Consider the following 26,327-nt stretch of genomic DNA (forward strand, 5'->3'; position numbering starts at 1 on the left):
AATAAGCTTAAATAAAGTCACACAACATGAAAAGAAGCTTTTGTTTAATTGCTCTAACGGGGTTTATAAAGGGATAATGAAGTCGAAATATCATAGAGCTAGTCGGTATTTATCATTGTTTACTTGTAATAGTTTGATGTGTCTCTACAAGGCTAAGATCCATATGCCAAATTATTGTAAATTTAAACTGAGTACAGACATAGATAAGAACCCTGGTCCTGCTCCAATGTACATTGACCCTAGCAAGACAATAACAGTACCTGATAGCCAAGGTAATGAACTAGACAAGTATTTGGACAAAATTCTGGACAACAGTGTGTTGCAATGAGTTTGTGCTCTTTACCCTGCGAGCAGACGTCTTTTTTCTGACCCTCCGAAAAAAAACCTCTGCTCGCAGGGTAGTGCTCTTTGATTTACAATAACAAGCAAGGAGTTAATTCTACCAATGACCTCATCTTAATTATGGATATTGGAAATCAGTTGTATTCAAGTTTATCTCAATTAGCCAGACAGTCCTTTTTAATGCAGTCAGAACTACCACCAATGCTAAATGTGTTTGACACTGACTATGAACTTCAATACAGTGAAAGCTACACTGGTACTATACATCAAGAGGCTGCCAAAAGAAGGATTATCAGTGCTGTACTTCTTTGCAAAGAGCCTTTGAACCACTTATAGTTGAAAACTACACCAATTTTGTGTTAACAATGGTAATGGTAATGGTAATGGTAATGTGGTTCAAAATATTTGATTTACAAGGATACAAATACCTTTCCGAAAGCCTAACAGACGGCTTTGCACCATCTAAAAGGATGACAGTGTTCACGAAGAATTCTTTCGATTTTCTGCTATGAAGCCCGAGTTTACACAGATATGCGTCTAGTTTGATCATTCATTTCAAGTTTATTAATTGTAGAAGGGCCATGATGGAAACTACTGGACTACCAGTAATGTATGTCACCCTCGTTAAATAAAGTCAATTTATTTTTTATTTTTTGAAATTCCTCAGTGTGAAAAGCACGAATGCATGCATAATTATATCTTTTGGATTGTAAACAATCGACAGCAAAATGTCAAAACCAACAGAGTACAAGCGACGGCAAGAGAGTAGCTGTAAAATTTTGATATGTTATAGTGCATATCGTTAATTTTAGATAGCGGAAGTTAGAAAAAAATGTAAGGAGCAGTTTTGTTTAAGCAACGGCCTTCGAAGTGAAAAGTATGGAATTCTGCATTTTAAGCGCAAAATTACTACTTTACACCTTTTGTTGTTCATTAGCCGCAAAGGAATATTCATTAAAGCGAAGAAGCATTGTCATTAGAGCGAACAGGAATACAATAAGGCGAACGGAGTCTTAATAGTGCGATGGAACGTTCATTAAGAAATTTAGCATAGAATTTGACAATCATGAATATGTTTGCGTGGGTTCATTACCGTTAGTCAAACTTTCATTAGCGTTTTGGTGTAGACAATAAAATACAACACACATCCAATACAGCGTTTTGGACATTTATTTACGCAATACAATATAAGTATATTGTGCTTTTACGATTGTACATTTTCAAAAACAAAAAAGTGAATTTATCCTTGAATGTGTTCTCTATTTAAACATCTTGGACGATATGTTTGCATGTGGTTGTACCATTTTATGCATTTCTGTGGATCTTCATAGGCCCTCACAAGACGCTATCTGACTTCATTTGGAATTTGGTTTTACTTTGTTGAGTCATTGCAACATCCAAAAAAGAGTGATTAAAAAACTCAGAACTGACTTGATATTTATACCTAACGGTGCTTTGTTTGTACGAAATCATATTCACGGCTTGTAAAAAAATGCTTTAAGTTGGATTTTCTTGGCCAAACTCACTTTAATTTTGAAAATTTTAGTGAAACTCAAAGGAACTAACCTAGACGTTTGATAAGTAATATACAGTATTCGCGTCCGTTGTATCAGATATACAATCACTCGGCTACGCCTCGTGGTTGTATATCTGATACAACACGGCCACTCATACTGTATATATTACGTCCAAAACGCTATATTGAATGTGTGTTATATTTTATTGTCTACACCAAAACGCTAATGAAAGTTTGACTAACGGTAATGAACCCACGCAAACCTATTCATGATTGTCAAATTCTATGCTAAATTTCTTAATGAACGTTCCATCGGACTATTGAGACTCCGTTCGCCTTATTGTATGCCTGTTCGCACTAATGACAATGCTTCTTCGCTTCAATAAATATTCCTTTGCGGTTAATGAACAGCAAAAGGTGCACGGAGCGTCAGCAGATTTTGAACATGTCATGATCTTGATTTCTCAATGTTTGATGAAGAAGAGATTGTTAATGGTAAAGATCTTCAGTGGTGTGTGTTTCATCTTTGGAAAACAAGCTCAAAATATGTAAAGAGGCCTACCCCGGGTCATTAAGTCGCCTTAAATCGCCTTAAATCGCCTAAAGTCGCCTTAAAATGCCTTAAGTTTGATCTTTTCAGACTTATTTTTTGCATTTTTGTTTTCATTACTTCTATCATTCATGCATTCATGCATTATTTGACCACCATTACCAGAATGCTTTGCAAATTCCCTCGTGAGAAAAATAAGAAAATTGATAAAATGAACAAAACAAAGGAATTCTGGTAGCAGAGGTTCATGACACCACAATGCAAATGTCCTAGCTATTATAGCAGAGCACTCATAGTCATATAAATAATAAAAAACTGGCATAAACTCGACATATAATATTATGTAAATATTTAAGACATGTCCCTTAGAGTACAAACACAATAAGTGTGTAACATAAATACCACTAAATACTAAATTATGCTAATCCTATTGTTTTCTATTGGTTAATTAGCACTATTTACTACTGAGTAGCTATTACCAATACCTGTTTCAATATCATATTGTAAATAACTTTGAAAAAGTATGGTAATAAAGCTAAATCATCATCATCATAATCATCATCGAGTGTTGCACACTTTTAGTGTTTGTACTCTTTAAGCAATAGAAAACTTTTTCCGTGTTTACATAGCCTGATAGCAACACGAGGGGAGGTTGGGAGAATTCGAGACAGTTATACAAACCCGAGACGTAGTCGAGGGTTTGCATAACTGTCGAGAATTCTCCCAACCCCCCGAGTGTTGCTATCAGGCTATGTAAACACAGAGAAAAAAGTTTTCTATTGCTTTTATAAAATAAATACTAAGGGAAAACATTACCACTTGCAAGAAAATAAATCTTTATTTGAATTTGATTCTCATTTATAAAATAATTGGGATACTACGCGCGCTATGATTGGTCGAAAACCATGTTTGATGAGAGTATCAAAACACGCTATCGTCATTTTTAATCTATCGCGCGCGCTCATTGGTCAGTTTGAATAAGACGGCACGTAGGGAGAATTTACTTAGACTTTGCTTTTTTTCGATCTTTTCGCGTGTTTGTTATTTTATAAAACAAATCAAAAGCAGTTTTCTGTGTTTGATACTCTGATCAAAACACTTGGGATGTTGGGAGAACACTCGAGAAGCTGGAAACCACTCCGCTACGCGTCGTGGTTTCCTACGCTGCTCTCGTGTTCTCCCAACATCCCGCGTGTTTTGATCAGAGTATCAAACACGGAAAACTGTTTTTGATCTGTTAAATCAAAATACAAATTCTCCATACATCACGAACTTCGATCGTTAGCCAATCAAATTTCGTGTAATAAACGCCAAGGAGGCAAATGTGAAGCGAGAAAGAATCGCTAGCTATTTTAAACATTTATCATTCTAAAACTTTAAAACAAATACAAAGAAATGTCCAAAGATTGAATAGAAATCTTAATAAAAGATTTTACTAGAATTTAAGAATTTACTATCTTTACGAAAGTGATAAAAAGTGGACAACAAGTGTCACTGTGAATGGAATTCTCGGTTGAAAGAAACGTGGTTTTGCTCAATTTGACAGCGAGAAAACATGGCAGCGAAGTTGACTCTTTCGTCGTTGATTTTTAACGCCCTTATTCATACCATTTATGGCATCTAACAGGTGCCAGTATAAGATCAGAAATGCCAATGCAAAGGGGAACCAAGGCTACAAGGCTACAAATCGCCCTTAAAATACCCAAAATGCTTATTATACTATTCTTCTTCATAGATGCTGAGTCAATCAAAGCGCGCATCATTCTTAATTAACCATCATTTTGGATACGAATGAAAAGAAATTGCGCTCCTGGGTGTCTCGCCATAAAGATTCCTCTCTCAACCAATCAGAACGCGTGATTCATAGCTGTGCGGTATTTATGATTCTTCACAAGTACTATTTATAGATTACTTGAAGGAAACCAGAAGAAAAGCAAGCCTTAAAATGCAAGATGGCGATGGTTAGAGCGTCATTTTTGGGCTTCGCTATTGGCCTAAGTTTTGGCATTTTCACCACCTACGTAGCTTTAGTTTATTTTAGAAATGGTGGATTGCTTAATCGTTATTTAAGACACGGGAAATTCAGTCAAAGTGGTGCTCATTTTGTGGAGTTTGACGACAATGACGAGGTCCATGGAACGCACTCGAATGAAACTAAAAGAGTACGTCTTGTTCCGTCAATGAACTTTGATAAAGGCATGAACGACAAGCATCATAGACTAAGTCAAGATATTTCTGACCGACTTAAAAAGGTTAGAGTATTGTGTTGGGTTATGACTAGTCCAAAGACGCTGTATTCTAAAGGTAGATCTGTTAAAGAAACTTGGGGCAAAAGATGTGATAAGCTTTTGTTTATGAGTTCAAAGGAGAATAAAAGTTTTCCTGCTGTTGGACTTGACGTCCCTGAAGGGCATGACAAACTCTGGTACAAGACTCGAGCAGCTTGGCAGTACATCTACGACCGTCATCTGAATGACGCCGAGTGGTTTCTGAAAGCAGATGATGATACTTATATTATTGTCGAGAATTTGAAATTGTTGTGTTCAAAATATAACACAGAGAAACCATATTACTTTGGAAGGCACTTCAAAAAGTTTGGGGGATTTAATAGTGGTGGAGCTGGGTATGTTTTTAGTAAAGATACTCTGAGGAGGTTTGGAAAACTCCTCAAAGATCCAAGTCTTTGTTCTTTGGAAAGCCCTGATGAAGATGTAGAAGTAGGGAAGTGCTTAGCTAATGCCGGAGTACACCCAGGGGATACCAGAGATTCCAGACAGAGAGAAACATTTCATCCTTTGCAGCCAGAGCACCAACTTATACCTGGTTCTCTACCAAACAATTGGTTGTATCAGTACGATGAGCACCCATTCATAGAGGGACCAGATTGTTGTGCAGATCACTCTATATCTTTTCATTACATCTCTCCGAACATGATGTACCAGATGGAGTATTTTGTGTATCACTTGAGACCGTACGGATTGGAACATCATAATGACTGATCTAAGGGAACTTTCACAGTCATAAAATCATTCATGTTAATAAGGTAGGGGTTTTTTTAGGGGGGAAGGGGATTTGAATATAAAAACAATTTGAAAAGGATTTTGGTAGGTGAGCCATGCAGAGTGGCATAAGTTAGAGAAGGGTTAGTGTCTATGTTATGAGAGAGAAAATTAATGTTTTTACAAACCAAGCTAGACATAAATTTTCTAATTACTATTACTTATCTTATGAAAACAAGATAAAGAACGATCAATTGAGCTATATAAAAGTATCGATATGAGATTTCAGCAAGGGTACCATCACGCACAAGTTTAGATATTTAGTTTTACTCTGTATCTAGTTTTAAAAGGAATATTATGAAGGTAATCGACTTATGCGATTTTGTGAAAGCGTATAATGTAGTCAATCCTACTAGATCTTCCATCATTCTAAAATTCGCTGCTAATTTCTCTCAAAACTACGTTTCTGGGGAGGGAAACGTTGCGTGACGACCCTAAGAACGGCTGCGAAGGAAGCTTCATCTTGCTCTGAAATGTACGGTGGCCCACAGGGGACATGCAGCAAACAATAAAGTTGCTGCATTTTTATATAATTTACTGCAAATAAAAAAAAAGTTGCTGCAATTTAAAAAAAGTTGCTGCAATTAAAAAATAGTTGCTGCAATTAAAAAAAAGTTGCTGCAAATAAAAAAAAGTTGCTGCAAATAAAAAAATAGTTGCTGCAATTAAAAAATAGTTGCTGCAATTAAAAAAAAGTTGCTGCAAATAAAAAAGTTGCTGCAATTAAAAAATAGTTGCTGCAAATAAAAAAATAGTTGCTGCAAATAAAAATAGTTGCTGCAAATAAAAAAGTTGCTGCAAATAAAAAATTGTTGCTGCAAATAAAAAATCAAAATCGATGCGTGCGCATAGTGACCGAGGAAGACTGGTAATAAGTTCCGGTCTGTCTCAGTCGTCTGTCTTGCAAGTCCACCATGTTGATGATGTTGATTATAAATCTACAGTTATCTACAAAAGTTGACTCCTGAAATGGGTTTTTGTTCTACTTGTGGTACACTTTGTGTGAGAGAAGCAAAGTTTTGCCATAATTGTGGTGAGCAGGCAAGCGCCACTCTAGAAGATGGTCAGGAAGACAGTGAACTTGACATTATAACAGAGTATTTTCATCGTGGATATCCCTACAATGTAATTGTAGGCTTTTTGGAAAAACATCATGGTATACGAATGCATGTTAGAACGCTTAAAAGGAAGCTTAGACAATTAGACTTGAAGAGAAGAGAACCTAAGTATGATGAAGACATTGTTCGAGAAGTGATTAAGCGAGAAATTCAAGGATCTGGATCACTTGTTGGTTATCGCTACATTTGGCATGCCCTACGCTTAAGGTATCACATGAATGTCCCCCGCAATGTGGTTGCCAGTATGATGAAAGAAATTGATCCAGACGGTGTAAAGGAGAGAGTTTCAAGGCGTTTGACCAGAAGAAATTATGTTTCTAGAGGACCGAACTTCTGCTGGCACATTGACGGTAATGCTTGATGTAGTTTTTTCCCTCCATTGTTTTCGTTTTCAGTATTTTATTAAAAACCTACTAACGGTCTATCACTAATCCATCCCTCTGATTGGCTGAGCTACTAGGGGTCTATTGAGCGAAAAAAGTGACAGTTTTGAAAACCAAAACGCAGAAAATAAATTATTCCACTCTTAGTTCAACATTTTTGTAACCGTTTATTGGACCCATTAGTAGGTTTTTACCCAAATAATCAGACCTCTCGCCCTCATGGCCTACAAGGCCGAATGAGCTATTGACTCATAGACCATTTGGGCTTTAGATATCCTTGTAGTTTGTCTATGCTAAATAAAAATATAAAATAAGACTTTGTCTATTGTCTAACTTCATAAAATAAAATAAGACAATGATTATCTATTTTCTAACTTCATAGGCTATGACAAGCTGAAGCCATATGGGTTCCCAATCCATGGCTGTATATGTGGATATAGCAGAAGAATAATTTGGCTGGAACTGGTAAAATCAAACAATAATCCAAAGATCATAGCTAGATTGTTCTTGGATGCTGTTCAAAATGCAAATGGATGTCCAAGACTTGTACGTTCAGATTGTGGCACTGAGAATGTTCTTGTTGCTGCTATGCAATCTTATTTTAGAGCCAATGGAAATGATGAATTTGCAGCTTCAAAAGCTCACCAGTATGGTTCTTCACCATCAAACCAGCGTATTGAAGGTTGGTGGTCTTTTTTTAGACGAAGCAACTCAAATTGGTGGATCAATTGTTTCAAAGACATGTGTGAATCTGGTATTCTTGAACTTGGAAATTCTTTCCACATGGAATGCCTTTGGTTTTGTTTTTCAAGAGTAATTCAAAAGGAGCTGGATGAAGTCGTTCAGCAGTGGAACAGTCATTATATCAGAAGGTCTCGTCATGATACAGTTGCAGGAGTACCAGACATCCTTTATTTCTTACCTGAAAATTCAGATGCTGTTGATTGCCTGATACCCATTTCAAAATCACAGATACAAGAGGTTGAGCCACAGTGTGAAATGGAAATGGAGGAAGATGTATATTATGAATATTTTGAATACATTATGGAAAGGAAAGGTTGGCATTATCCAAATACTGTATCAGAAGCTTTTAACCTCTATCAGTGTCTCAATCAATTACAGGCTGATGTTTAACTTCTTAGAGTTATGGGACTGAACAGCATAACTTGTTAATCAATTCAATATACTTTATTAACTTTCATACAACTGGTACCTAGTTAACTAGAATAATGACATTTATATGGTATCTGTTATAGTATATCTTCTTCCTCTGGTAATCAAAATATGTTGATGGAAGATTCCCATGCTTAAAATGTTTCACTCTTTATTTTCCATTATAACTGTATTATGTGAAATACATTTCTTTATTATGTATCTGATCATGGGATCAAGAAACAGTTGGAGCAAAATTGGAATAACTTGTAAGAAAAAAGTTATATTTGAAAATGATAAAAAAATCTTTTCAATGTGAAATAATACCTAAGCAACAATCCTATAAACTAATAACATTTCAAAATTGTATTTCAATATTGTATTTAAATCTTATAATAATCTAAAGCAATTATCCAAAATTAAACAAACAATGGGTTAGTTCCAGAAATTATCCATAGTTACCTCCCCCCTCCAGAGGAATTTGGAATTTCCTAGGGGTCAGGGGGAGGTTAGAAAAATTAAAAAATTTCAGAGTTTGTACGGAATTTCCAGAAGGGGGGGGGGGGTGTCTTAAGGAATCCCCCGTATATGGATAATTTCTGGAACTGCACAAAAGTGATAATAAATACATTTATTAACTCCAATTTAAAAACCCTTCATATCATTAAATTCAACGTTTTTAAAGAAACATATCTAATAGCCATGGTCCATTTTACAGTTCCTCTCGGTTACTCCAGGCTTGAGACCCTTTTAAACTCCCACAGGCTGCAGTCAAAAACTAAAGAATATATTACACTCTATTGAGGCTGGAGTAACTGAGAGGAACTGTAAAATGGACAACATGAACATTAAACCTAAAAGCAAACTTCCCTCACCAACATTAATGTGCATATTCTAAACTTGTGACAGCACTAATGATTATTGGATTTATAACAATCCAAACCCATGACTTTCTTTAATTGAAGAGTAGATCATCTCTTCCATAATTTTGGGACTATTTATGTGTACCGGCAACTTTATGGTGATATCACATGTTGAAGCAGTTGGCCGACAACAACATCCAGGCAAGCAACCATGAACAAATTCTACTTGGAACTTCTTTGGAAATCCAAGTGGGGGGATGTCATAACTTCCAGTCAGCCACTTGATGATATCCCTCAACTCCAAATCACCAATTTCTAAAATGTGAATAACATATTATTATTAAAATACATGATATAGTATAAAACATAGTACTGTATAACTGGATTCAGGCTTGTAATTGTTTTTTCATTTCTCCGGACTTTGAAATCAAGGAGGGCATCTCTGAAACTAGTAAAGACTGTTTAGACAGTATCAGTTGCTGTATTTAATGCAAGCTACATCTAGGAAGACAAATTTCTGCAGCTGATGTAAATATACTGTAAAAAACATCTGCACTTTTTACATAAACTTGTAGGCTGAATCTTGCTGTATGGGAACTTTTCTAATTCAGAGACTAAAATATCAATATGCAAACCTGCATCAATTTTCTCTATGGTGTCACAAAAGAACTTGAAGGTGTCAATCTCTGGATCCTTTTTGATTTGGGATGCACTGTATTTTACATCAAGCTGGTCCAAAAATTCATCAGCTGTAATAGCGAAAGCAGTATTGCTTTCAAATACTGGTTGCCAAACATCAGGGTGGCTTTTAATGCACTTTAATAACCCACATACTTGTAGGCCATTTTGGATTTGAAGAAGTGCAGGCAACTGTTCTGTTAATTGGTCTTTCATGCATATTGATCTGTTGAACATGAAGGCAGTATGTTATACATATAGGCTCAGAACATAGGTTCATGTGAATTCAATGATTCCCATTTTTTGCCACCCTCTAACGTTGATTTGTTTAAGTTTTATATTATTATAAACTTCAATCTAAGTAAAATAATGTGTGTGAATTTCATAATGATCCAACGACGAAAAGTTAGTTAAAAATCCATCCGAATATTGTGGTGTTTGGTTACTGGTGGGAAATAAATAAAAATAAATAAAAGTTCTTTTTGGGTGACTTTGTTTTCAAACCACACTACTTGAGCTCTATTTGTTATCTCTCGAGAACAAAAGACTTATGTATATATATTTTTAAATATTGTTTTTCCTTCCAGTAACTTAAAAGTTGCAGAATTTTTTTAGGAGGAACTTACTGTACAATTTCTTTTACAGAAAACAATGTTTCCTTCTGTGGGATTCCAGTGTAGCCTATTTCTTCAAGAACATCTAGGACACCCTCACTCGTCAAAAGTTCCCTTACTTCCTCATCACTTGATGCATTGACCAACTGCAAAATTTTTCATATATTTCTATAAATTTTCCCAGGCATTAATTTATTCAATAGAGAACATAGACTGCTGAATAAAATACTTTAAACTTACACTATCAGCAACGGTCTTCAGTTGATGCTGCTTGTTCTTATCTGTTGAAAGTGGTTTTCCAACCAGATAACTGACAACTTGTGCAGCCATAAAATTTGGACCTGGACCTCCCTGTAAGATGGACATTGCCATTATTTCACCACAAAGTTGAAAGTCTCCATTACTCAGTGCTACAGAAGAGCTAACTGGAAAACCATTCTTGAAAAACTTGAGCTGCATGATGGCCATCAATTCTGTGAAATAAATTTTGTTTGCAAAAAAAAAAATAAAACTTGAATATATAAAACATGTGCAGTCACTGTAAGTATCTATTATCTAGTATGCTTTATCAATTGATTATATTCAAGTAAACCTAGTTTGTTTACCAATTATTATTGTCTTTTTTAACTTCTTTTACTTTTGAGATGATTAATTTATAACTACCATGAAATGAAAAAACAAAAAAAATTAAAACCATTTGCTATTATTTTTATTATAATAATGATTTCTCTAATTATATCCCAAATATTCAATAAACCAGTTTTAATTATTTTAGCTGTAAAGCCAGTATGCTATAGAGGCAAGCTGGTTTAATTAATCTTATCAAAATGCAAGAGTAGTAAATACAAGAAGCAAATGCAAAAATATAGCTTTATGTTCATTCACTCAGGTAGCTGGTTTGGGGGGGGGGGGGGGTGGGTACAGTTCTTGAGCTTCTTGTCTAACTAATGTATGCATGATTTCAGCTTCAATTGTCTTGAATAGGGTCTATAATCCCAGCAAGGATCTTAATTTTTAATTTTCACTTTTTTTGTATAGATAGGGTAATAAATTTTGACTTTTGTGAAAATGAAAAAGTCCATTAGCAGGACTACCACTAACTCAGTTGAAAGTTGACCCCAGGAGTTCAATTTCTCATTGAGGCTTAGATGCCGTCAATGTTTTACCTATCTGTCATAAAAAGGGTATGGATTTCCAAGATATGGCTGCCTCAATAGATAGGATCAGGGTTTTGGACTCCAGCAGGACAAACCTATAAGAATCTTGTCCAATTACTCCCTGGCATACACAATTTATAATTATAATAGTATGAAACTTGAGACATCAATGGTTCATGTTCACAGGATTCCACTGCACATATGTAAGTTTAGTATTTAAAGTCATTTCAGTTACCTGTAAAAAGCTCTCTCTTTGGACCACCATCATCAATACATGGCTCCCCCACAAACACCACTTTTAGATTGGAGTTGGGTTGAATTTTACTATGCCTTGCAGCCTTAAAGTCATTCCATATGAACTTTCTCCTTAAAGTGACTCTTGTGTATTCTGTCACTGATCCAGACACCAATTGTGCTATTTGCTCTTTCAACAATATTTTATTCTCAAAAGGATCTTTTGCCAGGTTGGTCATCGCTTTGTCTTCTACAGCATTTGTGGAAATTAGGTCAAATGGCTGCTCACTTTCTATAAGCCAGGATGAACAGGTATCTGCATGTTCTTCAATCTGGCTAACAGAAAAATTCAAACAGCAAATTGGACACTGTGCTTCTTTTTCTTTTGAAGAATACGGATGATCAAGAAGCACAACTGGTGCTTTTGAAGAAGACGGTCGATCAAGAACCACAACTGGTGCTTTTGAAGAAGACGGTCGATCAAGAACCACAACTGGTGCTGACATCCAATCTGCATGTTGATCTTGATCAAGCAAAGCAGATTTTTGTTGTTTCGGTGATTCTTCGACCTCTTGTTCAGATTTCGTGTTCTCGGTAACTTTTTCTTGTGGGTCACCCTGGTATGATTCATCCGAATCAGATTCGAAGTCGAAGGTGCTGCAAAGGCTTTCCAAGTAATCGGAATTTGTGCACAAATAAAATGTTATCCGCGAATAAGGCTTGTCAATTTCTTCTTTGTACCTTCTTAGGGTGAACGCCTCTTCACTTCCTGGCAATTTAGTCACCACCGATTTATCACCATACAGAATCTTGTAGGTTGCCTTATTGCTACTTTTGATCACATCGTTATTGAACCGGCTATGTTTTTCAACTGCCTTTTGTAGCAGCTCCTCCGAGGTTATTCCCTGACGTACCGTGAGAGGGAGAGTAAGACCTCTCTTGGTCGCCAAAGCTCCAGCTTTTGTTGCCATGATCCCAACGTTAATTTTTACCTCGGTATCGTCGTCAAGCTTAGGCTTTTTGCCCTTCTTTGTGAAGTGGCTTGATCTGTCTTCTCGTTTTCTTGACTGAAACTGTTTAAATGTCAACGATTTTTCAGTCTTGACACCACTTCCACTTGGTCTTGAGCTGGCTGAGCCAAGCTGGGCTTTAGCTGGTTGAGGATAAGCGGCAGCCTCTACAGCATTTAGTTTCTTTCCACACTTATGGCAAAATAGTGCGTTAGGAGCACTGGATTGGCCACACGACGAACAGAACATTTTAAAATTTACTATGATCTTCGGATCGACAACAACGTGTCAGGCGTGCAAAAAAATGACAGCGATAGACCGGAAGCTGGTACTTATTACCAGTCTTCCTCGGTCACTATGCGCACGCATCGATTTTGATTTTTTATTTGCAGCAACAATTTTTTATTTGCAGCAACTTTTTTATTTGCAGCAACTATTTTTATTTGCAGCAACTATTTTTATTTGCAGCAACTATTTTTTTATTTGCAGCAACTATTTTTTAATTGCAGCAACTTTTTTATTTGCAGCAACTTTTTTTTATTTGCAGCAACAATTTTTTATTTGCAGCAACTTTTTTATTTGCAGCAACTTTTTTTTTATTTGCAGCAACTTTTTTTTAATTGCAGCAACTTTTTTTTATTTGCAGCAACTTTTTTTTATTTGCAGCAACTTTTTTTTTATTTGCAGTAAATTATATAAAAATGCAGCAACTTTATTGTTTGTTGCACTTCGGCCGTATCAAATCCATCGTTTAGTTTTGAAGTAGATTATGCACTATATTTAAATCTCAAATATCTCATAATTAGCTAGATAGATCTTTTTCAAAAATCCCTACGAATGGAGGCATTTAGTATATAATTATGTGGTACGAAGCTGATTTTAGTGTTGAACGCTCTGCAAGGCTAAACACAGCACAAAAATCGAGATTTACATGCGCTTAATGTTCACGTAATTTAGACGTTTAGAACCACTTTAAACGGGTTTACGTCTGTTTTACGTAATTTAAAGAACAACTTTACGCCAGCTTTCAGGACAAGCTTACAGCCGAATTAAATGAATAATAATAAAGTTTATTCATATAGCGCTCATATCCATGAGCATGTCCAAGGCGCTTTACAACAGGAATATGTGCATAAATTGAAAATGAACAATAAAACGCGTTTAAATGAACGTAAAGTTGTATGAAAGTAGAAATTTACGTTACCAAAAGTCGACGTAATTCTGACTTAATCTTCTAAAATAAGCTTCATTTAGACACACACGTTTAACGTAATTGAGAAAATTCCGCAACCATAAAGGTAAAAAAACGCTTAAGTTTTTTGCGTAAACCATTATAAAACGCGCCCTTTAAAATGAACGTAATGTTGTTTTAAATTAAAACTTTCCTCTACCAAAACGTGGACGTAATTTTTAATGCATATACAAGAATAAGCTACATATACACGTTACAAATGTCACGTAATTCAGAAAAAATCCGAAACAAATCCGCGACATTTTTCGTAATTTTTTTGGGGAAAAATTACCTGGTTTCGTAACAATACACCATCCCCTACTCCAAGTAAAAATACTCACTTCAACAACTAATAATATTACGACAATTTTTTTATTTCGAATCGTTTTTATTGTCTTACAAGTGATACTAAAATGTTACATATTTCTAAAAACCTGGCAATAGAAACCTAATAATAATAAATTTATTCAAATAATAACAAATTCCCTCAAATATCAATTCAGCAAGTACTTTCATTAATCAAACCGGAACGTTATTATTTATTTACATTGCAATATGATCAATATAAAAACCTAATAATATTAAATCTATTTAAATAATGATAAATATCTAAAATATTAATTGAACACTTTATTCAAAGAAATTTTCTTTTCTTGACCAAACAGTAACAATATTCTTTATTCTATATAATAATTTTATTTATAATTGGTGATATCAATTCGAGGACCGTGGAGAACTGAAAAGTGTGGAAACATGATAGACTATTATGGGGAAAATGAAAAAGTAGGGTAGCTATAGCCCCTATCTCCACAGTCCCTGATCATCAACCTACAATACTCCAGTTTCAAATTCATAAATGACCATTGCAAAGCACAGCAAAATAGTGTATCCTTGCAGGGTTCACCTTAGTTGCATGAAACATATTCATAAGTACCAGAACTCATGGAAATTCAATGTATTTCAAGTTCAACAATTTTTGCTTTCTTGTTGACAATTTAAATATTTATACACAACTGTGAGGCTATCCCTGTACAAATGCATCTGCAGTAAATGGTTTTACTTCATAATACCCAGGTCTAATGAGATGACTACTAAGACACTTCTGACAATTCTTTCAGTATAGATTTTGATTGGTGTGCTGTTCCAGTTCCATTGTTTAAGTGTGGAAATTGTCAGATGTGCCATAGGCTCTTTGAGAGAATATATCAATAGGCCGTTTGCATTGTGGTGTCATTTTACTACAACTACAGCATACTTCACAAATTTTCTTTCTTATTCAAATTTGTATTCCCTCATGAGAATAGTAAGACAATTGGTACTAATGAACTGAACAAAAGAAAGTGTGAAAGGGATTCTGGTAGGTTTAATAAATGCTGTCACAATGCAAATGGCCCATTAAATTCCAAAAATATGAAGAAAAAATTACTCTTGTATAGCGGACTCTTCCAAATCAATGCTAGAATTACTATTGTCTCGCACTGGAGTTGAAGCAAGAACGCTTATTGTAGCTGTTGGTGTTCTAACAGCCCATTCTTCACAGTTCGTCGGCCTAGGCCTGCAAGAATTTACAGGATTGGCTGACCTTTTTAATATCAAGCTTCTACGCCTACCAGGCAAGCTCTTTTTGTAGGCAAGATCAAGTTCCTGCTTGCATTTCGTTAGCCGTAATCTCTCCCAAGGTAGTTTTTTGGTTAAGTATCCCTTCAAGATGGGTCCAGCTTCATCCTCACCCCAGTCACTTTCATCTGAACTCATGTATTCTGGAGTTATGACTTTTCTAACTACATTCTTTTTTGCTTCAGACCATGTCATCATCTCTAATGCCTTTGTTCTTCTGTCTAATTTCTAAAGAATATGCAAAATAACTTTAGTAAGAAAACATCTTAATCTATAAGTCTATGATAACCATGAACATGGAAGGGTATCCGATGAAACACTAAGAATCTTTTCTATAAGCAAATAATAAAGTGTGTTTGCATGTGTATTGCAGAGAGGGGAAAGTATGTGTGTTGTGGCTATGTGTATTCATAATTGAGTACCAAATATTGGGATTTTGAGGGATAACCAACATTTTACAAACACTAAATTATTTTGCAAACAGTCCTGTTTTGGAAAAGAAATAAATAAAAGAATAATTTAATGACCCTGTTAAAAAATTAGAGTTAAGTAAAAAAAAGAGTTTGTCTGAATTTTTTTCATACTCGTTTTTCTTATGGGCAAGTACTTCATCACTGAAAGCCATGCAGTCATCACTAAAATAATTCATTTCTTTGACATCATTTAAGATGACCCATCAGCAATTAATGACACTCTTCAATGAGAAAAACTTTGAGTCACAACCGTTTTCATCAAATGAGTATGAAACTTGGAAGAGTGCATCAAGAATGACTGATGAGTCATCTTAACTTTTGGTTCATAATGACTTACATCTCTCTGTCTTCCTTGGCGCCTGCAAGTTACTGCATGCTCCCCTTCTTTTCCATTGTCTTTCCTTATCTTAGCATCTTTGAGCAATTTATAGTAAGTGTCAGCTGCACCTTTAAACAATAAATAATCTTACTGTAATATAACATTTTTCAAACTCATTGATAATTCATATCTTCAACAAGAGGGATGTCCAGGGCTGGCCTACAGTGTCCCCTGTCAACATGGTAATGTCTCTGGTATCCTCTATCTATCCCCTGCACATTCCCTGTCTGTCCCCTTATCCCTAGCCCCTGCCATGTACCATGTCTCTCTCCCATCCCCTTGTCCCAGGGGACAAGGCCAGCATTGCAGTCATTTGGGATACCTTGAAAACATCCCGGTGATTCTTATAATTTCCTTTGTATCATTTTTACCTTTAAGTTGTGCAGGTGACCAAGGGCACTTTTCACCTCCTCCATGGTCATTCTGCACAGCAGAAACCACTTGAGCTACTCTTTGCAGGTTTCTTTCGGTCTTGATACTTGCAGAATAAAAATAAAACAAAGATTTTTCAATGTTATTCATGTGTAGGTAATCTTTATTTCGATTTTCGGGATTCTGAAGTTATCAGCTATGAGTTTCGACTACGTCTCAGGTTTGCATAACTGTCTCGAATTCTCCCAACCTCCCCTCGTGTTGCTATCAGGCTATGTAAACACGGAAAAAGTTTTCTATTGCTTAACCATTATACTTCAAATAAGTGCTTTAAAAATAAATATATTTTTTACTTTTCATCAAGAATAAATCCTGGAAAGTTTCCTTGGTCTTTCTTCAATTCTTTATACATGCTTCGAAAGTCTTGCTACAGAAGAAGAAAAAGACATACAAGTGTTTAACATCATGCAAATTTTAGCTGCTAAAAGGAATTTCAGGAATGTGCTTTCATGATCTGTAGGATTCCTCTACGCTCTCTACTGGCTAGTGTTTAGTACTAAAAATTTAAAAAATACATTCAAAAGCCTTGTGTGACATCACAGTCACTAACAAGATGGAAGTACAAGACACTCTTGGTGCGTGCACTGGCTTGCCTAATGTGCTAGTATGCTGGAGCTAATTTAACATCTAATCTTTGTTATGCACTGCTGTTTGGAAAGACGAGAGAAAGATGAGAGAAAGGACTTGTTAGGAACCTTACCCTTTAGCAAACAAAATTTACTTCATTGGAAAGCTTAGGTTCAAGTAAAAATGAATATCGTATTTCTGGTGTTGCGAAGATGGCAAAAAGATTTAAGAGATAACTGACACGAAGTGGAATGACGCCGAAGTTAATATTTGTATCACAGGTCAAGTACATGTACCACCAAAATGACTTCCCTTAATTTCAGTTCTAGATAACTTCTGAAAACAAAATTGACTTCATTGGAAAGCTTAGGTTTAAGAAAAAAAGAAAATCATATTTCCAGTGTTGCAAAATAAGTTGGAAAAACTGATTTTAGTGATAGCTTACATGAAGTGAAATGGAGCTGAGTTAATTTTTGTATCACAGATTGAGTACCACCAAAATGACTTTTCTTAATTTCTGTTCTAGTATACTTTTGGAAACAAAATTGACTCCATTTGAAAGCTTAGATTAAGTAAAAATTAAAACTAAAGGTTTATAGAAAAGCTTCCTCTTGCCCTATCAGCAATTAAAATTAATATTAACAAAGCATAAATGGAATAAGAGTATGAGCATATTCCGCGTTGTCTTAATTATAGTGACTAGCCGCCATTTTGATTACCATGAGATACATATTATGAAATACAGTGGAGACCGGGTATTAGGAACTGTTTATTTGACAATTAATCACATGGCGTCCTGGTTGACAAGGTGTGAAAGCATGTGGCCTACTTTTTCAAACCTGAATTCGTATTTCAAATTAAACAATACTTCTGTATTTCTCTCAATCATTTCTTTACCATTATTTTAACTAACCTTGCAACGCTGCGGTACCGCAATCTTCTGACTTACTCGTCGCTTTTTCCGAGCAGGAGCTGAGTCCTCCGTCAATCGGTTCTCGATACTCTTCAACAACTCTCGTTGTTGTTCGTCTCGATCCACAATCATTTTCCTCAGCTCTTCGTTTTCTTTAATTGTCTTCTCCAGAAGCTCGACATATCTATCAGATAGTCGAACTTCAGATGAATCTTCCATATCTTCAATTCCAACCGGATAAAATAAAACTTTCAAGCAAACTCTGCCAAGTCGATGAAGGAATGAGGGAAGGCAACGAAGAACCACGCTCCAATTCTAGAAACGTGATTGGTCAATTGTAACATGAACTCGAGGCTGTCCTTAGCTAGATATCACTCGATAACTCATCGGCTCAGTCGACAACTCATCGATATCTCATCGATACTACAAATATAGCGCGAGAAGCAACCTTGAAATGTCCTTGAAATGCAACATAGGAAGACTAAAGTTAAATGTTAGATAAAAAGATTGATCAAAATGCCGAAACATAGGTTAAGAAAGCAAAATACAAATTACTGTCAATATTGCGATGAATATTTATCTCGGACAGGATATTTTAAGCACCGTAAGGCCTATTACAACCCAGCAACAGATCGATGGTTGAAGAAAGCGTCCATTGAACTCAAAAGACCTGGACCGAAACCATGCGGTGAAACGGAAAACAATCAGGATCTTTATACTAGTTACAGCAAAGATTCGACTGACGAAAAAGACATTTGGTCGTGCAGCTCCTCGGGGGAAGAAGAAATGGAAATACTAGGGTCTGACCAAAGCAAAGGTAAACATGCATAAGCGTTCACAAAAACTGTGGGGGAGGGGGTGGATTTTTCGAGGGAGGTATACTGAGGAAACACCAATTATATATATTATGTATAATATGATGTATAGTTAAGCTCAATGAATTTTCCCCTTCATGTTTTTAGATCAAAACGCATATAAGTATGATAATGACGTACATTTGGGTGTATCCAGTCTTTTAGAAGATAATCAACACGATCATGGAAATAATGAGGTAAAAATAGGAAGACATCTGTATAGAAATAAGCTTGCATTATATAGGGATTAACATAATGTTGAGCCAGTCATTGGTCACAATCACTAGCCAATTATGTTTTGGCTTGGCATACCTCATTTCTCGATCAATGTTACTCAGATCAAAATTACTGGCAATGCAAAGATTTGACAATAGAAGACAAGTTCCAATTATGGCCAGATTGTCCATTTACTGATTGTTATTTCAAGCCCAGTATTTTATATTATTAATAATGCATGCACTTGTCAAAATATGTCAATAACTGGCCCGCAAACCAAATTAAGGATAGAAAAAAAAGCCACTTCTTGTTGAATTTTTGCTTTATTTTAACTCAGGCAATCTTTTTTTTTTTTCAAAATGCAACAGTGAAATTCCACAATATAGCCCCAACATGGCTTGAATAACCTTGTATGGACCATCTTTGGGATTCTGGATTTGACTAAAAAAATTATTTATATTATTTCTTAGTTTGCATGTGTCTATAACTAAATAGTTGATTTTTAACTAAGCATTATTATATGATGAACAGTTAGTAATAAATAGTTTCATGAATTTATGACATATGCACTAGCTCTAAAATTAAAACAAAAAACCTTATAAATAACCCACCTTCCTCTATGAACATGGTATATAAAAAATAAAACAAAATGATAATAATAGTAAAACAATAATGACTATTAATTAATATAATAAGGCTGTATACAGCTGTATTAATATCTACATATAAATATACATTTAGGGTAAGCATGATATGGGCTGCGCAGAAGTGTGAGTTCTTGCCTCTCACTATAAGGCCAATTGGGTTTAAGTTCTGCTGTTTTTAGTTTTCTCTTGCACTTTGGTGATTTTTCTTTGGTTCTTCTCCATCAACAAAAATCAACTTCTAAATTTTAATCCAGTCAGTGGTAATTTTACCCCAGTGCTAAAGGAAAATTACTTTTATTTAATTCTATTTAAACAATTTAACTTTGAAATCGGCTAGCATGGTAAATTTTAAGAATATATTTTCTTTAATAGAAAATTATCTGAAATGTCTTAAATTCTTTGTTTGATTTGAATGTTTGTGCTTTTTTTGCAGTCTTTGAATGACAGTTCAGATAGTTGTTCTTGTGAAGAAGATGAAACAGAATCAGACAAAGAACCTGAAATTTGGGGTGACAATGCTGAAGACATTTTGAATGACATCAATACCAACGAGGAGCCTCTTCCAGAACCAAGAAAAAAGCAATCAATAAGTATGGCCATAACAACCTTGTTGCACTGGTTTGCTTATTTCATTTTGTTCTGGCAAACTACATGCAAGATTAGTGACAATGGTCTTGGATGGCTACTTTGCTTTTTATTTCAATTTCTACAAACCCTTGGTTTGTCATGTAACAATGAATATTTGATTGAGATGGTTATGATTTTTCCAAGCTCTTTGTACTTCCTTTGTCAGTTCGTAAAACTAGACCGGGATGATTTTACAAAATACGCTGTTTGTCCAGAGTACTCAAAGTTGTATCATCTTGATGCTTGCACAAGACGCATTGGTGATCGAATTGAAGCAAAGACCTGTACAAATAAGCCATTTAAAAGGGGAAGAAAGAAAGAATGTGGTGCAGTTCTAGCAAGAAAATTTGTAACTGTTAACAATAAAACTGTCTTCTATCCTATGAAAGTCTACTGCATAAAGAGTGTTATAAACCAACTAGAGAGTATTCTAAAAAGGCCAGGTTTGCCAGATTTATGTGGAAAATGGAGAAGACGACAAGTTGATTCAGGAGTCATGGCAGATATCTATGATGGAAGAGTATGGAAAGACTTTCAAGTGTTTGAAGGGAAAGAGTTTTTGAAAGCTAAACATAATATTGCATTGGGGATTAATGTGGATTGGTTTCAACCATACAAAAGAAGAAAGGACAGATCTGTTGGAGCCATATACTTGGTAATTCTTAATTTACCAAGAGAAGAACGATATAAGTGGGAAAATGTGATTATTGCTGGAATCATACCAGAAATGAAAAAGGAGCCCAAAAGCTTAAACATGTTCTTAGACCCTATTGTAGAGGAGCTGAGGGTGCTGTGGAAAGGTGTTCGACTCCAGACCAGTACTAGCAGTGTCCCCCTTGTTCATCGTGCAGCACTACTGTTGGCCTCATCTGATATTCCAGCTTCCCGAAAACTTTGTGGTTTTAAAGGACATTCAGCCCACAGAGGATGCCCAAAATGTTTTAAGTTTTTTCCCAGCACTTTCACAGAAAAAACAGACTACTCAGGTTTTGATGTAAAGAATTGGCCTCCACGTGATAACAGAACTCACAGAAGGCAGGCATAGGAGGTAAAAAATGCTTCAAATGTTACAAATCATGAAAAACTAGCAAAAAAACATGGTGTCTACTACAGTAGTCTTCTGAAGCTTGAATATTTTGATGCAGTGAGAATGACAGTCATTGATCCCATGCATAATCTGTTCTTGGGAACATCAAAAAAATTTTTCAAGCTTTTGCTGACAGAAGAAATACTTGATAAGAAGGCATTAGAAACATTAGAACAAAAGCTTTCTAGCTTTGATGTTCCAACTGGATTTGGCAGGCTTCCCAAGAATATCTTATCTAATTATGGCTGTTTTACAGCATCACAGTAGAAGAATTGGACGCTTATATACTCAACATACTGCTTAAATGGTCTTATACCTGAAGCTTATTTTCGATGCTGGCAAACATTTGTACTCGCTTGTCAGTACATGGCATGTCCTGTAATATCTGAAGTGGATATTGCTAGAGCAAATGGTTTGTTCATAAAATTTGGCGAACAGTTTGAAAATGTCTTTGGAAAGAAATTTGTAACACCAAACATGCACCTCCATTGTCATTTGAAGGGTTGTGTTCTAGACTTTGGGCCAGTTCATGCATTTTGGTGCTTCAGTTTTGAACGTTTCAATGGTATACTTGGAGGTACAGCCATGAATGGAAGGTCAATTGAAGTGCAACTTATGAGAAAGCTTCTAGCAGGTAGATTCGTATTCAATACAGTAATGCCAGAAGAATTTAAAGAGACTTTCCTTCCCTTTTTTCAGCACAACATGGATGAATTTTCAGATAACCATAACACAATAAATGCTGTATATTTTATGAAAAGTGCTGGCTGTTATAATCTACAGGAAATTGACTGGAGTGACTTAGCACTTATATCCCTTCCAAAGTCATATCGACTCATGAATTTGGACAATGATGACTTGAGTCTGTTGCTTAACTGCTACAAAATGTTGTATCCTGAAGAAGATCTCCAACTCAGTTGTCTTTCAAATGTAGCAAGAAAATTCACATATGTTTGTCTTGGAACTGAAAAATTTGGATCTAACAAAGAAAGTAGAAGTACGAGATCCTCCAGGGTGATAGGCTTCTTGGGCTGGTGAAGATGGAGAAATAGAGTTGTCGTCATTTGTTAGGCCAGGCCAAGTAAAATTTTACTTCCAGCATACTGTTACAGTAAATGGTACTGCAAAGCAGCATGTCCTGTCATGTGTACAGTGGTACAAAAGGGATGAAGAAATTGATGTCATTGGAAAACCCTCACAGGTCTGGAGACTGAAAGACTTTGATAATCCTGGTCCAGCTATATTCATGCCAGTACAGAGAATTGCAAATACATTTGCATCTTGTGTTATTAAGCGCACAGGTGTTGATAAATTGGTAGTTAGTCCAATACCAAGGCTATTTCATTGAAGTATATAATATTTTCAAGTACAAGTTCTTGAACTTCGCGACCAATAGAAAAAATCATACAATTTTAAGTGTAATAGGACAATTGCACTATGGCATCATTGACCTCTGCTATCAAAATCCCTAGCACTCTTTCAGTTGCCTTTACTATTCTCACGAGGAAATACAAACTTGAATGTTAAAGAAAATTCACAAAGCATTATTGTAGTAGTGGTAAAATGCTGCCATCATGCAAACGTCCTAATGCATTTAATGAAGATAATGCAATATTGAAATTTATAAGATTCTGCAGGTGGGTTGGGAGGAGGGGTGGACTCCAATCTACCTCTTTATCTTTGTTGTTTGTTATTTTGTGCCCATTTCAGACCATGTTATGCCACTCTTGGGAGTTTGATCTTTCATATTCATAGATTTTAACATGTTCATCATAAAAGAGCAATTCTCAAGGGAATGACACGTGGTCTGGATTGGACAAGTTGCACACGACTGTCTATTTAGAAACTAAGTGGGGATGCTCTTCAGACACTGTATCTCTTAGTGTCCTAGATTTATAAATTAGTACTTCTAAGGGTGTTGTGAATACGAGAAAGTAATATAACATCGACAACCCTGATGGTAGTGTAACCAGGATAACCACTTTTGGTTCATTATCTGACTTAGATAATGCCTCACCAACCTAATAAAGACTCTGATACTTTTTAAACTTTATAAATTCCTGACGAGCATTCCTGCCCTTTTATACATGCAAGAGCCTCTCTTCCCCAAGCCTGATGTTTTAAGACTGAGAAACTTCTGTCTATATTTTGCACAGACATGCTGCATACTTTTTTATTGTTAATCATATAGCAGTTACTCTTAAGCAAATTACTCTTTGTAATAGAGTGCAAACATTATACCCATGAAATAGCACAAAAACCAAACAAGCCCACCCTTTAAATCCGCCAATGACCACGCCCAAGCTAAAGAGGTCTATTAACTACGCATATTCACCACAAAGAAGGGTTAGGCAAAATAGTTCCTCATTGATCATGAGTAAAAAATGGAAAAAGTAATTTTAAATGATAACTTATAAAGTGTACAGCTGATTATTTCGTGGATTGTTTTACGCAAAAAATGAACGGTACATTGAATCAAACATTTTCTGTTTCACTTTGAAATTAATGTAAGCAACATCAAAATCGTCTCTATTATTATGGCAAGTTTTATTTGTCTGTATATATCATGTTTACATTGACCAGCGGACTAAGTCTAGGCTGGTTAAGTTCATCATTTTTTTTCAATCCTTTCTTCAGCTTATGCATATTCATAGAACTTCTTGACTATATTAACGTTCTGGCTTAAAATCCATTTCTGACATCGTTCTATAAGAAAGTTCACTTCCCTGTCTGTATTTGTAATTGTTCTTAGGTCTTTTCTTAGCTGTTCGTGATGTCCTGCGAGAAAGTCAAACACTATGTTAATCTGATTTACACTTGAGCTTTTGCACTCTTTTTTGATGCCTGCACGTAGTTCCGTGTATTTTTCTTGTTTTTCAACAGTTCTCTCCGCAATCTTACCAACTTGACAAACTGTGCCTTCAAATAGTGTCCAAGCATTAGTTTCTTTATCTTCTACAACTATGTCGGGTTTATTGGCACTGTTTTCTGGAGCTTTCTCAAGTTGAAAGGGTACATTCCAGTATATTTTTGCCTTTTCATTTTGAAGTACTGCTGATGGTAGACTTTGTTGGTACCATGGCTTTCCATTGTCGCTTTCCTGAAAGTTGTACTTTTCCAGCAAACAGTGGTATATCGGTCTCAGCATTCTGTCGTGTCTGGCTGTGTAAAGGCTTTGGGCGATCTTTGAGCAGCCACTTAGTACATGTGTTGTTGATTCTGTAGCCATATGGCACATTCTGCATTTGGTGTCTGTGATGGTCATCTGTGCTTTGCTTTGTTGGTATGTCTTTGTTGGTAGTAGTTGTTGGCGTATGTTCTTGTTTACGCTGTAGACAATATCGGGAATGTTTTTCCACTTCTTCAGGATCTGGTTGGCTGTTGGTGAAATCTGTTTGTCTTGGAGTTGTTGGTTGGTGTAGGCTCCAAGCCATGTCTGCTGTTTTGTTTCTTTTATATACTTCTCCGTGATCTTTGATCGCAGCAGCTCTTTTATTGATTTTGGTGAAGGTGAGGTTATCGTTTTGATCTCGTTGGCAGGTGTAGGGTCTTTACTTGTAGGTATTTTAGTGCCTGTATCATCAAAGTCGCACGTGATGTTATATTCCGCTGCGTACTTGGTGGCCTGTTTGAAAATTGACCTTCTACCTTGCGCGATTCCATTCATTTCAAGCGTTCTTGCATGCTTGATCCTCTTGTCTTTGCTGTTGTTGATATAGTTTGCCATTTTGATTGTTGTTAATTTGAAAGTGTCCTCAACGCTTTTCAGACCGCTTCCTCCTAGTTCTTCTGGTAGGTAGAGTAGTTTGATGGATTCGTGATGGTGCATTCCTCCTTCTTTTCTGACTATCTCTCTTGTGCGTCGGTCTATGTCCTTCAGTTGGTTTATTTTCCAGTCGCTTGTCCACATGTGGTACTGAAGACCAGGTAGGGCAAAGGTCTTGGTCGCGTGTACTTTTCTTGGCATGGATATGTTACTTATTATATTATTATTATTATTATTATTATTATTATTATTATTATTATTATTATTATTATCATCATCATTATTAGTAGTAGTACTATTATTAAGTTTTACAAGAGTCAATTACAGCAAATTAACTACCTCATTCTAAGGGTTGATAAAATTGCTGAAATGCTACGTAAAGTAGACATCGAAACTTATGTTTTAACTTTACACGGGCTTTACACTTACTTTACGCAGACTTTTAATTGGGAAGGCCGGTAAACCATACAGAGTAATAATATTCGTAATTTATAAAGCTTAGAATTTTTTAGGAAGGTTGATTTTTAACCTTTGTATCTGACAAACATGATGGTACATGGTGTGTGCTGTCTTCGATCGCCCAAAGTCATGTTATCAAAAAATCGAAGAATCTTTCATATTCGTGGAAATATAATACTAAGAACGCTGGAGAAGCACTTGCCTACGGCTCGTGTTTTCAGATGCTTTAAACATTGATGCCAGTACATAAGATGGGTAGAATAATTAACCAGACTTATTTCGTTTTACTAGAGTCAATTACAGCAAATTAACGACATCATTCTAAGGGTTGATAAAATTGCTGAAATGCTACGTAAAGCAGACGTCGAAACTTTTGTTTTAAC

At 35.7% G+C, this 26,327-nt stretch overlaps 4 protein-coding genes, 1 long non-coding RNA gene and 2 pseudogenes across 6 annotated transcripts; 4 read left to right on the top strand and 3 right to left on the bottom strand.

The window, feature by feature from the left end:
• The first annotated feature begins 4,270 nt into the window (after positions 1–4,270).
• Positions 4,271–5,964, top strand: LOC116290746 (glycoprotein-N-acetylgalactosamine 3-beta-galactosyltransferase 1 pseudogene; annotated as a pseudogene).
• Positions 5,965–6,343: 379 nt separating this feature from the next.
• On the top strand, positions 6,344–9,564 carry LOC116290731 (uncharacterized). The gene is made up of 2 exons (XM_031697833.2): positions 6,344–6,935; positions 7,351–9,564. Exons 1-2 carry the CDS (start codon positions 6,437–6,439, stop codon positions 8,100–8,102), a joined length of 1,251 nt encoding a protein of 416 aa, XP_031553693.2. The 5' UTR covers positions 6,344–6,436; the 3' UTR covers positions 8,103–9,564.
• On the bottom strand, positions 9,048–13,063 carry LOC148909532 (uncharacterized). The gene is made up of 5 exons (XM_089034344.1): positions 11,668–13,063; positions 10,516–10,748; positions 10,288–10,421; positions 9,619–9,887; positions 9,048–9,298 (listed from the first exon to the last, which is right to left on the bottom strand). The coding sequence occupies exons 1-5, from the start codon at positions 12,923–12,925 to the stop codon at positions 9,048–9,050; spliced, it is 2,145 nt and encodes a 714-aa protein (XP_088890470.1). The 5' UTR covers positions 12,926–13,063.
• On the top strand, positions 11,358–12,383 carry LOC116290732 (uncharacterized). Its single transcript, XR_016120499.1, has 3 exons — positions 11,358–11,635; positions 11,884–11,978; positions 12,058–12,383. It is a non-coding gene; the product is annotated as an uncharacterized LOC116290732 (long non-coding RNA).
• Positions 13,064–14,564: 1,501 nt separating the features above from the next.
• Positions 14,565–18,718, bottom strand: LOC116290754 (uncharacterized). Its single transcript, XM_089034481.1, has 5 exons — positions 18,289–18,718; positions 17,102–17,175; positions 16,748–16,854; positions 16,335–16,444; positions 14,565–15,752 (listed from the first exon to the last, which is right to left on the bottom strand). Exons 1-5 carry the CDS (start codon positions 18,505–18,507, stop codon positions 15,330–15,332), a joined length of 933 nt encoding a protein of 310 aa, XP_088890607.1. The 5' UTR covers positions 18,508–18,718; the 3' UTR covers positions 14,565–15,329.
• Positions 18,689–24,116, top strand: LOC116289316 (uncharacterized; annotated as a pseudogene). Its single transcript, XR_016120540.1, has 3 exons — positions 18,689–19,105; positions 19,251–19,339; positions 20,439–24,116. The product of XR_016120540.1 is annotated as an uncharacterized LOC116289316 (transcript).
• A 241-nt stretch (positions 24,117–24,357) lies between these two features.
• On the bottom strand, positions 24,358–25,686 carry LOC148909533 (uncharacterized). Its single transcript, XM_089034170.1, has one exon. The coding sequence runs from the start codon at positions 25,684–25,686 to the stop codon at positions 24,358–24,360; it is 1,329 nt and encodes a 442-aa protein (XP_088890296.1).
• Between the last annotated feature and the right edge of the window lie 641 nt (positions 25,687–26,327).

The sequence above is a fragment of the Actinia tenebrosa genome, unplaced genomic scaffold (assembly GCF_029948245.1).
Source record: "Actinia tenebrosa isolate PJP-AT-01 unplaced genomic scaffold, QUT_ActTen_1.0 PGA_scaffold2__45_contigs__length_23673736, whole genome shotgun sequence".
NCBI lineage: Eukaryota > Metazoa > Cnidaria > Anthozoa > Actiniaria > Actiniidae > Actinia > Actinia tenebrosa.

Excerpts from the sequence above, each read along its gene's own strand:
- LOC148909533 (XM_089034170.1), bottom strand. The coding sequence starts at position 25,686 with ATGCCAAGAAAAGTACACGCGACCAAGACCTTTGCCCTACCTGGTCTT.
- LOC148909532 (XM_089034344.1), bottom strand. The coding sequence starts at position 12,925 with ATGTTCTGTTCGTCGTGTGGCCAATCCAGTGCTCCTAACGCACTATTT. Across the intron at positions 10,749-11,667 it reads AAAGAGAGAGCTTTTTACAG|AATTGATGGCCATCATGCAG; the intron begins GTAACTGAAATG and ends TTTATTTCACAG. Across the intron at positions 9,888-10,287 it reads TCTGTAAAAGAAATTGTACA|ATCAATATGCATGAAAGACC; the intron begins GTAAGTTCCTCC and ends CATGTTCAACAG.
- LOC116290754 (XM_089034481.1), bottom strand. The coding sequence starts at position 18,507 with ATGGAAGATTCATCTGAAGTTCGACTATCTGATAGATATGTCGAGCTT. Across the intron at positions 16,855-17,101 it reads GGATTTATTCTTGATGAAAA|TATCAAGACCGAAAGAAACC; the intron begins GTAAAAAATATA and ends TTATTCTGCAAG. Across the intron at positions 16,445-16,747 it reads GTCACCTGCACAACTTAAAG|GTGCAGCTGACACTTACTAT; the intron begins GTAAAAATGATA and ends TATTGTTTAAAG.
- LOC116290731 (XM_031697833.2), top strand. The coding sequence starts at position 6,437 with ATGGGTTTTTGTTCTACTTGTGGTACACTTTGTGTGAGAGAAGCAAAG. Across the intron at positions 6,936-7,350 it reads CTTCTGCTGGCACATTGACG|GCTATGACAAGCTGAAGCCA; the intron begins GTAATGCTTGAT and ends CTAACTTCATAG.